The sequence below is a fragment of the Myotis myotis genome, unplaced genomic scaffold (assembly GCF_014108235.1).
Source record: "Myotis myotis isolate mMyoMyo1 unplaced genomic scaffold, mMyoMyo1.p scaffold_m19_p_16, whole genome shotgun sequence".
NCBI lineage: Eukaryota > Metazoa > Chordata > Mammalia > Chiroptera > Vespertilionidae > Myotis > Myotis myotis.
This window is the reverse complement of record NW_023416320.1, coordinates 40309007-40324592: the sequence shown is the minus strand read 5'-3', so window position 1 is coordinate 40324592 and position 15586 is coordinate 40309007. Positions and strand designations below refer to the sequence as shown.

At 42.3% G+C, this 15586-nt stretch overlaps 1 protein-coding gene across 1 annotated transcript in view; it reads right to left on the bottom strand.

Moving 5' to 3' along the window:
- Positions 1 to 14521, bottom strand: part of CRISPLD1 (cysteine rich secretory protein LCCL domain containing 1) — a 42163-nt gene extending 27642 nt beyond the window's left edge. The window contains exons 1-2 of the mRNA XM_036337550.1: positions 14109 to 14521; positions 12857 to 13179 (exon numbers count right to left, since the gene is read on the bottom strand). Of these exons, the coding sequence (XP_036193443.1) occupies positions 12857 to 13117 (261 nt within the window). The 5' untranslated portion in view covers positions 13118 to 13179; positions 14109 to 14521. The remainder of the gene's footprint in view (positions 1 to 12856; positions 13180 to 14108) is intronic.
- Between the last annotated feature and the right edge of the window lie 1065 nt (positions 14522 to 15586).

The following is a 15586-nucleotide window of genomic DNA, read 5'->3' as shown; positions in this document are numbered from 1 at the left end:
TAAGTTCACATCATTTGAAAATGCATGTCCTGGGAATTGTTTAATCTTTATAGCTTAAAAATGTTATTATAGTACATTAAATAAGAGTTGAAGGCCAACATTAGTCACTAAGAATTTGTCTAACGATGAGCATTTTCTTATGTGAAATCTAATGAACAAAATAAACTGATGAGAAAAATAGATCCAGAGACATAAAAGCATGGATTTCCAAGAGAAATGCAAAAAATAACCCACGGACACAGGCAATAGTGCGGTGAAGGTGGTGGGGGGCAAGAGCAGGGTGGAGAGGGTCAATGGGGGAAAAAGGGAGACATCTATAATACTTTCAACAATAAATGTAAATTAATAATAATTGGTCTTTGGCTATCATACCATTACATAGCTTAATTAATGACAATAACACCAGTTCATGATACTTTTTATATTTCATATGGATTTTTAAAATACACACTGCCCTCTGGCAAACTAATAACATGAAACCATGGTGGTGTTGAAAAGGCAATTTCACTGGAAGTCCAGATCTAAGCTGGAAGCTATGGTCTTACCATCCTACTACTGACAATTGTAAGTAGCATTATAAAATTATTTTTAAAAATGATTTAAGCATTTGAAAACAATTGAAAAATGAATTCCATAAGCATCCTTCTTTTGCCCCCTCCTATCTCCAAACCTACTTTAGTTCTGAGCTGTTGGAAATAGCACTCCAGCTTCCAATGGTATTAAGAATGCCCCTTCCCTAGGGTCATGTCTTCTGACATTTGCAGGTGAGGCCATTAGTGATAAATTTTCCTCTCCTTTTCTTACATTAATGGAGCTAAAAGTATGCTTGCACTTGTCCAAAGTACTGAAGTTATGGGTAATTTAAATACATGTTAGACCCTGGCAAAATTTTCCTTACTACTGAAATTGTGTATTTTCAAATTTATCTTTGAATATGTCAAATTTGGTTTGTTTACTTATCTGTAACATTAGGAAGCTGAAAAAAAAAATCTCTTCCATTTTTTTTTTAGCTTCAAAACTCTATTATTTTGGACTTACAGTCTCTTACGGAATACCTGTAGTGCTTGTAAAACACCAGAAAGTGTAAAATAATCTTTTTATTCATAATTAAGGGCATTTCTTAACTAAGAAGCAAACACTGTGTTGTGGTTTTCAGGAATGTAAAACCAAGAACATCCCAGATCTTCCAATTAGGTGTATACAGCAGAGCTCAATTATTTCTGACTATTCTCTATATGACAAAGCTTTAATATCACCCAAAGCTGATAAATAGTTAACTGATTGAATAAAACAAGAAAATATTCTCGGTAAAGGGGATTGGGCTTGCATCCTGGGCATGTGCCCTGACCAGGAGTTGAACCATGACCTCCTGGTTCATGGGTCGATGCTTGACCACTGAGCAACACTGGCCGGGCGTTATCTTTACTTTGACTGAAACTCTGTGTCTGTGGTCAATAGAACACAGGATTGGTTCCTAAGATCAACTGATTCTGACCAGAACCTCATTGTCCTGAGGGCTTGATGATTAAGGGAGTGGATATGAAGGAGAGAAGGATTCAGGTGATTCAGGGCGCTGGATGAGGCCAGAGTGAATCAAAAGGAAAGAAAGGAGAAAAGTTCATGTTGCAGAAGTGAAGTTTCTGCAGGGTTACAATCCCCCCTCTTATCTGACTCTTACTATCTCACATGCCCACCGCTTCCACGATGGTCCCCGAGCTTCAGAAGGGGCATTTTAGGCGTTCAATTTACAAGCAGGAACCACGGCAACAGCAGAGGAAGCAGTAGGCTTGGAGATCCGCATGCTAAACCACAGGTTAGTCTCTTTAAGAATGCCAGTGTGGCTCAGTGGTTGAGCGTCGACCTATGAACCAGGAGGTCATGGTTTGATTCCCAGTCAGGGCTCATGCCCGGGTTGTAGGCTCAGTCCCCAGTTGGGGACGTGCAGGAAGCAGCCGATGGATGCTTCTGATCATTGATGTTTCTATCTCTCCCTCCCTTTCTGTTTCTCTCTTAAATCATTCTTAGTAAATATCCTCAGTAAAAAAGTTAACACCAGGTCTCTCTTCAGCTCAGTCCTAAAAACCCAATGGAAAAATCTTTGAAATAAAGCAGTTTTCTACATGTAATTTCCCCCCACAGCTAAAAGGGACATCAGTATTTTTTCAGCCAGCTCATGAACAGAAGTAGTTGAAGAAAATCAGACATATAAGTTATCTCTTCCTAAATACCACCTTTAAAGGGTAATTCTTGCTGGGCTACCCCTGCCTGAAAAAAACAGATTTGCAAATTACCCATTCTACATCAAAATGAAATCCCTCCCAAATCACTGTTTTGTTTTCCTATTTAAATCAGAAAGTGCAATTCAAGAACTGAATGGAAAAAGTGTCAAAGTGATCTTCTCAGCAGCGATAACTTGACCTTCAAGAACGAATTCATTATTTTATGGAAGCAACACATTGGACAGTTCACAAGATTTCAGATTTAAATTCCAAAAAGAATGCCTCATTATAAAATCTTTAAAGCCACCCTCTTTTCTCTCCCTGTTGGTGGTGTTATGAGAACTGTAAAGAAACGGACATCAGTGAAATAAATAAATAGTCCACCCGTGCTGAAAGAGTGGATGATGTTTTTGTGACAGTCATCTGGTATAAAAAGCACTATTGGAAACAGCAATACATTCCTGACAAGTCCGAAAGGACCTCAGGTGTTTAACTACACTGCTTCACCTGTTTTGAAAAGACTTTGTAGTTACAGGGAAAATGCACAAGGCTCAGATTTCAAAGGAAACACCTGTGTTACTGGGCAGACAGGCCTTGCCAGGTACGGAGAAAGTCAAGTTGCATGACCTGGGGCAATGCACTTATTAGGGTCTCCTGGAAGTTAGAGACAGGAGACAGATGTGGTGGTGTTTTACTTAAAATCCACTTGAAAGCAAGGCCTGAAAGCCTTAAAAATATATCGGTCTAAAAATTGAGGGAACTGCCTCTTCATTGTATTAAAATTAAAATAATCCTTGAAATGGAAATTTAATAGGTGGATAAGCTCACAAGATAATTTCAGTTAAACCCATTAGTTCAATACTAGATAGAGGCCCAGTGCACGAAAATTCATGCATGGGTAGGGTCCCCAGGCCTGGCCAGAGATCAGGGCCTTCCGGCTGCCAGCCAAAGCCTTCCTTTGTTCCATGTCACCCCTCTGGTGGTCAGCGCACGTAATAGCGGGTGGTCGAACTCCCAAGGGGACAATTTGCATATTAGCCTTTTTTTTTTAATTAGCCTTTTATTATATAGGATTAAACAGACAGACTGCATGCATGATGTAGGGGAGACTGTCCTTGTGAGGCAGCAGAGCCATTCACTTCACACAATCCTTACATTTCTACAGAACGTCTGCTAAGTCATCCCATCGCACGCACTGCCAAGGCCCTCGGGAGACTGGCCATAGCTTACCTAGGCACTCATGCCCCGCCCACTCCAACATGGACTGCGCCACAGCTGCCTCTCTGGACCTTTAAAGGGCTTATGAAACACCGGGAGATCTCTTTAAAATGAGATTCTGATTTGGTAGACCAGGAGATAAATCCAAGCTACGACATTTCTAAGACCAGGTATCAGGACCCAGCACTGTATAACTGCACAGTGAGGAGGTTCTAGCTCCTGTCCATTCATATATCTTGGCATTGAGCTCATCAGAGATTTCCCCCTAAAGCAGTGATGGCGAACCTAAGACACACGTGTCAGAGGTGACACGCGACCTCATTTTTTTGGTTGATTTTTCTTTGTTAAATAGCATTTAAATATATAAAATAAATATCAAAAATATGTCTTTGTTTTACTATGGTTGCAAATATCAAAAAATTTCTATATGTGACACGGCACCAGAGTTAAGTTAGGGTTTTTCCAAATGCTGACACGCCGAGCTCAAAAGGTTCGCCATCACTTCCCTAAAGGAACTATTCTTTCTTTTCCCTCCTTACCTCTTTAGTTACTTACACTTTATCCTTTCACCAAAGTCCTATTCACATTCTCTCTCCTCTAGGAATTTATTCCAAGGACAATACCCCATTTATCTCATCCCATTCTGAGCCTTCTTAATCACATAATTTACAGATTATTAGACAGATCTGTATCTAATATGTTGGGTCTTAATTCCCAGTGTACAAAAACCCTTCAATAGCTGAACTTGGATTATTTCTGCAAATGCCATATCTTTGTGTTGACTTCAGGGCTATGATGTCTTCATTTTGTTTCCTGTCATTTAAGATAGGAGTAGTCAGTAATTCTCAAGACGATGTTCTGGATGCTTGAGGAGAAGCAGTATTTAAGGAAATTCTTTAGCAATTGAGAAGTACCATCTATCACAGCGGTTCTCAACCTTCTGGCCCTTTAAATACAGTTCCTCATGTTGTGACCCAACCATAAAATTATTTTTGTTGGTACTTCATAACTGTAATGTTGCTACTGTTATGAATCATAAAGTAAATATCTGACATGCAGGATGGTCTTAGGCGACCCCTGTGAAAGGGTCATTCGACCCCCAAAGGATTGAGAACCGTTGATCTATCAGTTCTTTACACATGGACTCAATTTATAAAAAGGAACACCTGTATTTTAGTTTATTGATAGCCCGTTAATTTTAGATAGATTCAAGACTGATCTGAAAGTCAAGCCCAGAAAAATATATGAAAGGAAAGATAAACTCTCATAATAAATCACTCATGCATTAGTTTATATTTGAATATCAAAATGATAGTAACCTGGGTGTTGAAAGTACATAAAGTATTAATTGCTTTTATTTAATGTACTCAGGGATGCTTTTCTAATTTTCAAAAATAAAAAGAGATGGGCTAGCAAATGAAAAACTTCTTGGAGAAGTTAATACAAGAAACAGTTTATGGACACATAGAAACGGAAACCTACCATTTAACACTATAACCACAATTTAAACCAAAGGCTAATATTAAAACTAACAAACATGAACATGTATATGTTTACAGACTGAGTAAAACGGCTATATTGAGTTGCTCATTGTGCCTATATTGAGAAGCTGTGTTAGGTCTTCACTAATCATTCTTGCCTCAAGAATGATAAATTGTTATGCTTCCAAACAGTCGTTGGGAGCTGCGTGAGCCCCACGTTTTCCTGTTTTCCCCAGCTGCTAGGAAGCTCAATGCTAGTTTGATACCCATAGCATTCTCAATCCGTGTTCTTCAACAGTTAAACATGACTAAGGTGATAGTTTTAAAAAGTATGGTTTTCAAAAGTCCTTACTTGAAAATCTGAGAAAGGATACGGTGTTAAGTATTCTTCATTTGTTCCTAGATAGCCTCTCTGAGCTCCTAAGTGCCTTCTCTCTGTCCCCAAAGGCTCAGCTCTACATGCTGAGTTATCTCGGGCTCTTAGGCCCGGATGTCAGCTGGATTTGGCCAATGGAAGACACAGACAGGAAATCAGAGGGTGGGGGTGAATTTAGGTCTGTATTACCCCCTCCCCCCTTTCATCCCCACTCATCGTCTCTGAGTACAGATGCTCCTCGATTTAGGATGGGATCACTTACATCCTAATAAGCCCACTATAAATTTAAAGTATCGTTGTCAAAAATGCATTTAATACAACTAACCTACTGAACGTCATAGCTGACCTCGCCTACTGTAAGTGGAATACATAATTACTGAGCAGGAATTGGTCCACTGTCCTACTCTGCTTTTCATGCTAAATGTTCTCATCTTCTGTTGCTTATGGAGGGAGTGAGAGTAGACTGGCTTTTGGAAGGGGAGGGCAGATCACCTGAGAAAACAGTGGGCACTTGAGGAGGCAGAAGTGGGTTCCAACTCCTTTCCTCTCTGAAAACTGGGTTGGCAAAATGGGTATCAAGTAACCAGGTGATTTCTGGAATCTCTCTATTCTCCAAGTCATTATAAGCGGAAAGATCTGGAGTATTCCCCCAATAAACCAGAATGGAAACTCCCGCCGGTTTTTAAAAACTGCAGCTAGGGTTTGGGTGGATTAAACCTGCACCTGACCAAGTCCATTTCATTAGTCTTGCCAACATCTCCTTGAATTTTCTGAGATTGATGTGGTGATGACAAAGGGGTTTTAGGATGTACTTACACTCTGGCCACTTCTCACCACCCACTCCTAGCCACTCCACCCCTAGCCACCATCGGCCGTTAGATGGATTATTGCAATAGCCTGTCTCCCTGTCCACACCCTTGCCCCACCTCCCACCACCAGACGTCAATTCTCAACAAAGACAGAGTGATTCTGAGTAAGTGAGATCATGCTATCAGTCTGTTCAAAGAGCTGAAATGTCTTCTCATCACCCAGACTGAAAGTGAGCCTTTACCCAGGCCTGTTCTGCCCTCCTCACTTAGATCTTACATCTCTTCAAACCCTCACACCCTGCCAGCCCATGGGCCCCTAGCTGAGTGTGCAGATTCAAGGTCTTTCACTCCTATTCCAGGCAAGGAAGGGCATTTTGTTGTGAATTACTGGGCTCTAGACAGTGCCTGGCATATGGCAAGTTCCTAATACCTGACAGGAGTAAGTAGCAGTAACAATTTCAACATTTTGTGGCATTTTTCTGGCTCTGGGTGTTGGACTCTTCTGTTAAACTACTTCCCTCCTGCCTTGCTTGCCAAGACCCTAGATTTGCTGCTTACATTTAAGAAGAAATCTTTAATCTCCCAGAACTCCAGGGTAAATAAATACTAACTTCAATAGAATGGACTGTAATGTCACTTTCTTCTCATAGGTATTGCCATCTACAGTGCATCATTCCAAAAAAAAAAAATCTGAAAATTAATTTACATTAATTTGAAAGTGTTAGTGTCTTTAAAAAATTAAAAACAACAACTATCTATTCAAATTAAGGTTTTGTGAACTTTTAATTCTGTAGACCAAGATACTTACCACATGACTTTATTGTATCTAAACACTATTATTAGATGGGTTATTGCAATAGCCTGTCTTCCTGTTTGATAGATTAATATTATTAAAATAAAATTACCTTAGGAAAATTAGATAACCTATTGCAAACAGAGAATTTTAAGCCTTAATAACTTTAAATAATGATAATATTCTTTGAAACCAGAAAGGTATTCCATGTACTTTTCAAGGCATGTAAATTATATCATATAACAATAGATACAGATATTTTTGAAATGACTGAAGTTTTGAAAATTACCAGGCAAGTGCCAGTGTACAGGGAGAAAACTATCTTTTTAGAAATCGTTGCAATAAAACCTTAATTGCAGTGAATTCCTGTCACTTTTAGCAAGAAATGTGTAAACACTGAGCTTTACCTAAATGAGTCCTGAGGCCATTACTTTGTCATCTGCATTTATTCTGAATATCGGTCTCTAGGGGCAAATGCGGTCAGCAGACAGGAATTCCACAAGAGTAAACAGAGAAACTCACAAGCTAAGAACACTTTTTCAGGCTTGAGTTCAGGCTATGGACAGTCAGAAAGAGGGCAAAACTCAGACTAGCATCACCCTGTTCAGCAAATGAGGCTGTCCCACATCCAGTTTCTGGAATTATCAGCTGGACTGAAGCCCAGAAGAGACTTGAATTCCAGTTTGAGCATGGCCTTAGGGAGAATGTCCGTGGCAAACAGGAACCAAGCCATCGACATGCCCCATGGGCCACTGGCTGGTTGACTCAGAGCCTCCTCCAGCTGCCTGGCACAAGGAGGGGTACCCAGCTGTATTGTGTTCTATCTTTGGAAATGTGTATTCCAAGTCTCGCCCACAGGTCAGGCACAGCCATCCACCCTCCCCGCACAGCCTATCGATGCTCTCTAAAATGCCTGGAAATAGTTATAACAGTGAAAAATGGCTCGTAGAACTGGCCCATGTCTTTTTTTAGGTAAAGTGTCCTGGTTGCTAAAGCACATTCTAGACTTTGGTACATTTTATAACACAGTGAACTATTTAGTTGATTTTAATCAACTATGTTAAAAATTTAGCCGTGTACGTTAAAAATTTGTAGCAAGAGGTACCCATTAATTCATTATATTATTTAAATTCCAGAACTTTTGAATATTTTTACTATAATCTCAGTGGCTCTACATTACTGGACAATTTATAGTACAGTGTGAATATTTTTAAAAGTAGGAAAAATCCCAAATTATTTGAAGCATTTATTCAACTTTATCTCTAGTGTTTCCAAATTCCAGGTCAGTATCTCCAGTGTTGGTGGTATCCTACCTTACACACCTTTTCTTAATATCCCTCTTACCTATCCCCCATATGTATCTCATATATAATTTCATTGTTCCACCCACTCCTTCATTCAACACTTATTTATTGAGCATTCAACAATATTTAATCAACGAATATTTACTGAGTACTTCTTCTATGCATCAGGCCCAGGTTTATAAAGAGAAATAAGACACAATCCTTACACCTTTCTAGGAATTCAAAGTCTTGGAAAGGAAAACAAACATGTAAATATTTAATTGCAACAAAATGTTAATTCTAAGTAGGCTTGAAAAACATCTTTTAGGAGCACAGAAGGAGTGGGGCAGGGAATGTGTGCACCAGAGAAAATCTTATAGAAAGATGCTTGTACTTGGTCTTGAGGAAGAGTTGGGGAGCAGACAGGAAGCTTAGGCATCTGGGCAGAGGAAATAGGCAAGGAGGCACAGAGCACCACCCCCTTCAAGAACGATGAGTAGTTCAATGTGAACACAGATTCAAATACACACAAGGGAGTTGAGGGTGAGCGGCATACTGGATTGACCAGGCTTCCTTTTCGAAGCTAATCAGCCTGGGCTTGAACTGCGAGCAGCAGAGAGCTAAGGCAAGTTGTGTGCAGCTGAGTAACCCCCCCAGATCTGCTTAAGGGAAAACAGATTTAGTAACAGGGAGGAAGGGGGACTAAAGGAGAAAGAAAGTAGGAACGGACTGGTATAGTCTGCTGGCTGGGAGCCATGGTGGCCAATCTTGGGGTGAGCAAAGGTTAGGATGAAACACAAGAGATAGATTCAAAAGACAGAATCTACAGAATTGGCACGGAATTGTGCATTTATGCGTGTGCGTGTTATGTCGAGTGGAAGTGGGTGGAGGGCAGGCAGGAGTTGAGGATGTGCCCGATTTTCTGGGTTTCGTTGTTATTGTTTGCTTAGAGAGGGCTGAGCAGGTGTCTGAGAGAGAATCCAGGAAGCGGAGTGGGAGGACAGGCAGGAGTGGAGTAAAAGGTAAGACAGCTCATTTTCTTTTCGGACACCTTAGCTTGAAGTAACTGTCGGGTAATATTACACAGCGATGACCCAGGCAATAGAAACTATGAAAATGAATCTCACAGAAGATGGCTGGATGGAGATCTAGACTATGGAGCCATCATCATATGGATGAGATTTACAACTGAAGGAGCAGATAAGGTCCTGAAGAAAGGGAGCAGGCCTAGAGAGAAGACCTGGGGAGCAAAGGTTTAAGAGATGAGCAGAAAACAAGAACATGTGATGAAAAAAAAACACAGAAAAATAAAAGAACCAAGAGATGGTCTTAAAACCCATGGAGAGGAAAGGTTTGAAGAAAGAGAATATGCTCAACAGTGCAAATGTGTTTCCTCACCACGGCCTGCGGGGTTTATATCCTTATAGCAATGTTACCAGCGAGGAAAGCAAAGCCCAGAATGGTTGCTGATTGTCGGAGTACACATCCCAGTAAGCAGCACAGACGGAAGGTGAGCCTGCTGTTATCTAGGTCCAAAGACAGTGCTTTCCCCCCTAAAATCCATGGTCTCTTCAGCAACAACTTCATTTGATGACCTAAAAGCTCCAGGTTCTCATTTTACCCAAAATTAAATGTGGGTAATCTCACTCCTTAGGATCGCTGGCTTCCATAATCATTAATTCACTCTCCCCTTCCTGATTCTGCCACAGGTCTGTGCTTTCATCAGTCTAACTGCTTCAGTTCTTGACAACCAGCCTGCCACCCAGCGTGCCTCATCCTCTACCTCCACCTGAGATATGCCCTCCACCCTTTGCCACAGTGCATGGTGGTCCCGGGCATCTTCCCCACTCATTAACCCTCCCATTGGGAATGTTCCATTAGTCTGTGCTCCCTTGGCATCATTCATACACATACAGAGAATGTGGTTCTCTCTGCTCACTTGAAATTTTTCCACTGTGTCTATTCTTCTCAATCAGCTTGTAAGCTCTTCAAATGAAGATGTGGTTTCCTGGAGTCAACTTTTAACCCCAATAATTAAATGAGCATAAGAGTAGGGGTAGGGATGTATGTTAATAAGTGTGAATGCTGCCATAGGTTCAAGGACAAAGAATAGACCAAAATAAGCACCCAATGTAAATAAAGTAACTGGCTATTCAAACTGTTAATGTCATGTGACTTATAGAGTAAAAGGGGTGGCATGTACCATAGAGAATTGCAGATTTTACAGATAACAGCTCTTCAGCCAGCACTTAGTTTGTGTTTTTTTTTTCTTCTTAGAATAAATTCACTTTAAAAAACCTTTTCAAATAAATTGTTTTCACAAGGTTGATAAACATCTGGACTTATTATGTAATACATACATGAACAGTATTTCAAATAAAATAATATTGTTCTTTTAACCTCCCCTTAAATGTGTATTCCAGAAAATGTGGGCCAGTATTACAGTTGGGCACTGAACTCCTCAGCAGCCCAGTTCTCCGCCAAGTCACAGCTCCCTGGCTGGTTTCTGAATCTACATTTCAAGGATGGAATGAAACCAGTGAAACCTACAAGCAAGTCGGATAAACAGCCCAAACCAGACATCATACAATAGACAGTTATTTTCTTTGGAAATCAGACATCGGAACGAAGCACAGAACTGTTCTTTCATTATTTCCATATTACTGGAAACGCACATCAATATTCTCAGATTGTTTTTGTGGGTTTGAACTCCCAACTTCTTCCTTATTTTAAATAAGAAGCAACAGAATCCTTCTCCACGTGGATTAAGCCTACGGTGGCCGCCTTGGGAAGACCCCATACTTGGCTCTTTCTGTTTGAAGAAGTCATGGAGTTTGCTTACTTTGGACAAACACTTCAGCTTGCACACAAAGCAGAAATGTGAGACATAACTGATGTCATTTCCTGCAAAGAATTTTGTAAAGAGCTAACAATTTCCTCAGATATCCTATTTAAACAGTATGTGGAAACATCAAATTAGGTATATGTTTTATTAACACCTCTTGAGACCTTGCAATATGCCTGGTACTGAGCTAAACTTTACATAAGTTAGCTCACTCAACGCTCACAACAACCTTCCGAAGTGAGTACACATGCTGGGTAGACATAAGGAAACTGAAGGAGAAAGAAATGAATTAACAAGTTGTCCACAGCCACCTAGCTAAAGGGTATCAGTGCCAGAATTTAAACCCAGGCAGCCTGGTTGCCGGGGCCCAATTCTTAATCGCCGCTGAGTTCTGTTGAGCGCTACTTACTTTCTTTAGGGTAAAATATTCTCCCAGTGAAAGCTAAAATAATATAATTCCATATTTTGAACTTTGAAGTCCCATGTTCAGTGGGAGTTACCCATCAAAACGAATGTAAATGCAGAAAAAAAGAAAAAGGAGAATGCACTGAAATTAACTGCACCCTGCAATGTATCCCAGGGGAATGTTTTCTCAATAGTCATTGAATAAGTTTGCTATCACCAATGGTTATTTATTATCAGTCTTTGATGGTGCATTCCTAATTCATGCAAGTAGTATAATAGATTTTTAAATTATGTTTCTAAAATTTTAGGATATAAAGTAGGCTATTAACGACTTACATGCTAGTAGTCTTAAAAAATAATGTGGTTCCCCAACTTGCTACTGTAGTGTAAGAGTACATATAAGGTGATTAGGATAGGTCGCATATTTTTATTTAATCCTTTGCCCAGGTGATTTCCACACTTCAAAGTTCACAAATAAATCCAGAAGAACAAAAAAGCCATCACCATGCACTCAACATAAAGGCACCACAGAAATGTAGCCTTTACAATACGTCACTTACATATTTGTCAGAAATAAGGGCCCATTTGAAAGAAATTTAAACATATACACACACACATACATATATACAGGGTGGGGCAAAAGTAATTTTACAGTTGCAAGTATGCAAAACACAGTTTATTCTTGTGTTATTATTTATTAATTATTGTTTTATTTTCCACATGGACAACTGCACACCTACTTCTGCCCCAGACTGTATAATCAGCAATCCACAAAGCTTCTTCAAATTACTGGTCCCTGATTTTTCAAACCCACCACTCATAAGAATGTTCCATTAGTTAAGAATTATAAAGTAATTGTTCTATTAAGTCACTTAAAAGCAAATACACCAGCTGTTCACATTTTTAGAATCGGAATGTTCCTGGTAAGAGAAGAATTTAGAGCAGTTAGTACAGTGGTTCTCAACCTTCTGGCCCTTTAAATACAGTTCCTCATGTTGTGACCCAACCATAAAATTATTTTCGTTGCTACTTCATTACTGTAATGTTGCTACTGTTATGAATCGTAATGTAAATATCTGATTGCAGGATGGTCTTAGACGACCCTGTGAAAGGGTCGTTCGACTGCCAAAGGGGTCGCGACCCACAGGTTGAGAACCGCTGACATAGTAGAAGCATTGACATCTAATGGTATTTAATTCTACTCTGAAATTCTAAAAGCTCTTAGAATGAAATGAACACTAATAAAAGAATACGCATAGGAAGATACTCTCGAAGAAAATCTCTTGTGGGTTTTTTGTTTGTTTTTTGTCATACAGGACAAATGGTAAAAGATTAAATAGTAGCACGAGGGAATTTAACCAAGCAGGCTGAAAGCATAACAAAAAAAAAACATTTCTTTGTACATACCATCAGAAAAATGTCCTTACCATATACTCCATGTTAGATGCCGTGGGGTACACCTGACTTCGTAATTTATTATGAAGGTCCAAGATGCTCTGCATGTCATTGTCTGTGATGGCCCTTTTCCCTCTTTGCTTGGCCGTCCACCACTCACCATCCTCATCCATGTACTTTTCCAAAAGTTTTTCCAATAAAGTGGCATTAGGAACGACCATGGCTGGAACTGCTTTAGCCATGAATAGCAGCACTGTGGTCACTCTGAGCCACTCCCACGTGGTACACTTCATAATGAATGATCTCAGGGTTCCCCTGGGAAAATCTCCAAGACAGGCTCTTCCACTCCTTCTGGCTATAATGATATGCAGTGCGATTAACATGAAAATCTAGGCAGATATTAATTTCCTAGTAATAAAAGTAGAACGGTCGCAAAGGGAGTGCACCAGTTTGATTTCTCTCTCTATAATGCCAGAGCAAATGGACATGCACTTTTGAAACAACTATTCCCACCCATTTTTCCTCCAAAGGACTGAACACAACGAAATGTATTGTTTCCCAAAAACAGACAATACATTTTCCAAGAAAATATAAAGGAGGACAAAAAGAAATAGCAAAAGTAGCCCCAAAGAGTCAAAGCTTAAAAACTAATTTCTGAATCGCAAGGCTCCAAATGGCTGTAATTACACAGCCAGCCTGCAAAGGGCACTGCCTACCTAGGTCCATGCTTCTCTGTGTTCTAAGGCTTTATTTTTGTCCCAGCGACCTATCTACAGTTCACATTCAGAATGTCCGCAACATCCTGAAACTGAGGTGACTATTTTAAAGAAAGACAAAATGGTATTCATACGTATGTCCCTGGGTACAATCAGAGGGCCCAGCGCACGCATGCGAATGCATGATTCGGGTCCCTGGGGGAAGCCTCCTCCGACCCAGACGCTAGCCGAGAACCTCAATCATGATTTCCTGGGAAGTGTGCCTAACCTGTGGCCCTCGCCCGATGGAACCAACAATTCACCCGCAACATCAGAGCTTTCCTGGCCACACGCCCCGGGCGCACGGCTCTCTCAACCCAAAAGAAAAGCGCGCGCCGGAAGGAGGGGGTGAAATGTACAGTCTCTCACAAGAACCAGCGCCCCGAAGTCTCCATCGCCGCTGCTTTCCGAGCAGCCCACCCGCCCACCCTCGGGTCTGTTGTGCAAATGGGCTTTATTTAAAAGCAGGGATTCGGAAGACGAGGAGGATGCGTGGCGACGGGGCGATGCGTTTTAGAAAGGTCCTTACCTCTCCAGTGTGAAGTTCCCCTTGAGAGCGGAGCCCACACGAGCCGGCCGGCCTGCCGCCCCTGCTCCACGGGCCACCGCACTCGGAGGGTCCCCTGCGGGAAGGACCGGGCGCCGCGCGTCCAGGGCGACCTGGGCGCCGACTGCAGCGGGACGCGAGCCTGGGCCTCCGCGCTCCCGGAGGACCTCACGGAGGAGCAGGCGAAGCTCTCCGGCCAGAGCCTGGAGTGGGAGCGCAGGGGGCCGCCTGGGTAGCCGGCCGGGGTGCGCGCCCGAGCGTCTCGGAGCGCCCTCTGCAGGAGCTGGGCGCGGGGGCAGCAGCGATCCCGGCGGCGGAGGCTGGCGGCGACGGGGGACTCCTGCTCCGAGTGGCGGCGGTGCGCGGAGCCGGGCGCCCAGAGCTTCCCCCGCTCGCTCCAGCCCCGGGCATTTATTGCGGTCCCTGCGCGCGCACGTGACGCGAGCGCCCTCCTCGCCCACCCCCACCGCTCCCAGCCCCGGCCCGGCGCCAGCCGTGGGAGCGAGGAGCAGCCGCCCGCCTCTCCCGGGGCCCCGCGAACCAGGACGCTCGGCCTCGGCGGGGACCCCGTGGGAGGTGTGTGCTAGGAGAGCCCGACCTCCTCCCGCCCCTCGCGGCTCCCCACCTCCCGGTGCCTTCCAGATGAGATGCAGAAATGGCTTTTAACAAGCCGTGCAGAAAAGGAGCGGCCCGGGAGACTGGCCGAGGGAGAGGGGTGGTGGTAGCAATCTTGGCGCTGGGAGGTGCAGGAGGGGAACTAGGGGGCGGGAGGGGGAAATGAGGAGAGAGGGGCTGTTCCCTTTAGGTATTTTCCTTGCCAAGGATCGCGTGTGTTTCCAGGAGCCATTGTCTAGTATTTAGAAATTGTTTTTGGCTCCTTTAAATCTTGACGGTGACCAGAGGGGGAAGGGGTTTCATAGCGTGAAGGTGGATCCCCGACTCAGGATGGCCGGACAGTTGAGATCCCGCTTCATCCTTCAAGTAGACGGCATTCGCCTCCCAAGTTGACCACAGCACTTTTTTCTTCTGTTATGATGATGTAGGCATTTATGGAGTTGATCTAAAGTGTACCGTCAATTAATTTATCAGAGCTACGTGGGCAGGAATTCAAATCCCAAACCGTGAATTGACGGTGAAATGAGCGAGTGAGTCCCCCTGCTGTTCATGCTGCAATCTGGAGTAGGAAGATTATTCATCTTAAATTCACAAAGTTTCACCCTACTGAGTGCAGTGTGACTTCTCTGGGTACATTTTTTTAATTAAGAAACAATTTGCTTTTGCTTCACTCCTGTAGTGAGTGATGATTTGAATTTTCTTTGTCTCTAAATGCTAGAGAATAAGGCTTATGATCTGATAAAGTAAAACATTCTGATAGTAACTACGAAAATCATCGCAAGCCCTAACCGGTTTGGCTCAGTGGATAGAGCGTCAGCCTGCGGACTGAAAGGTCTCAGGTTCGA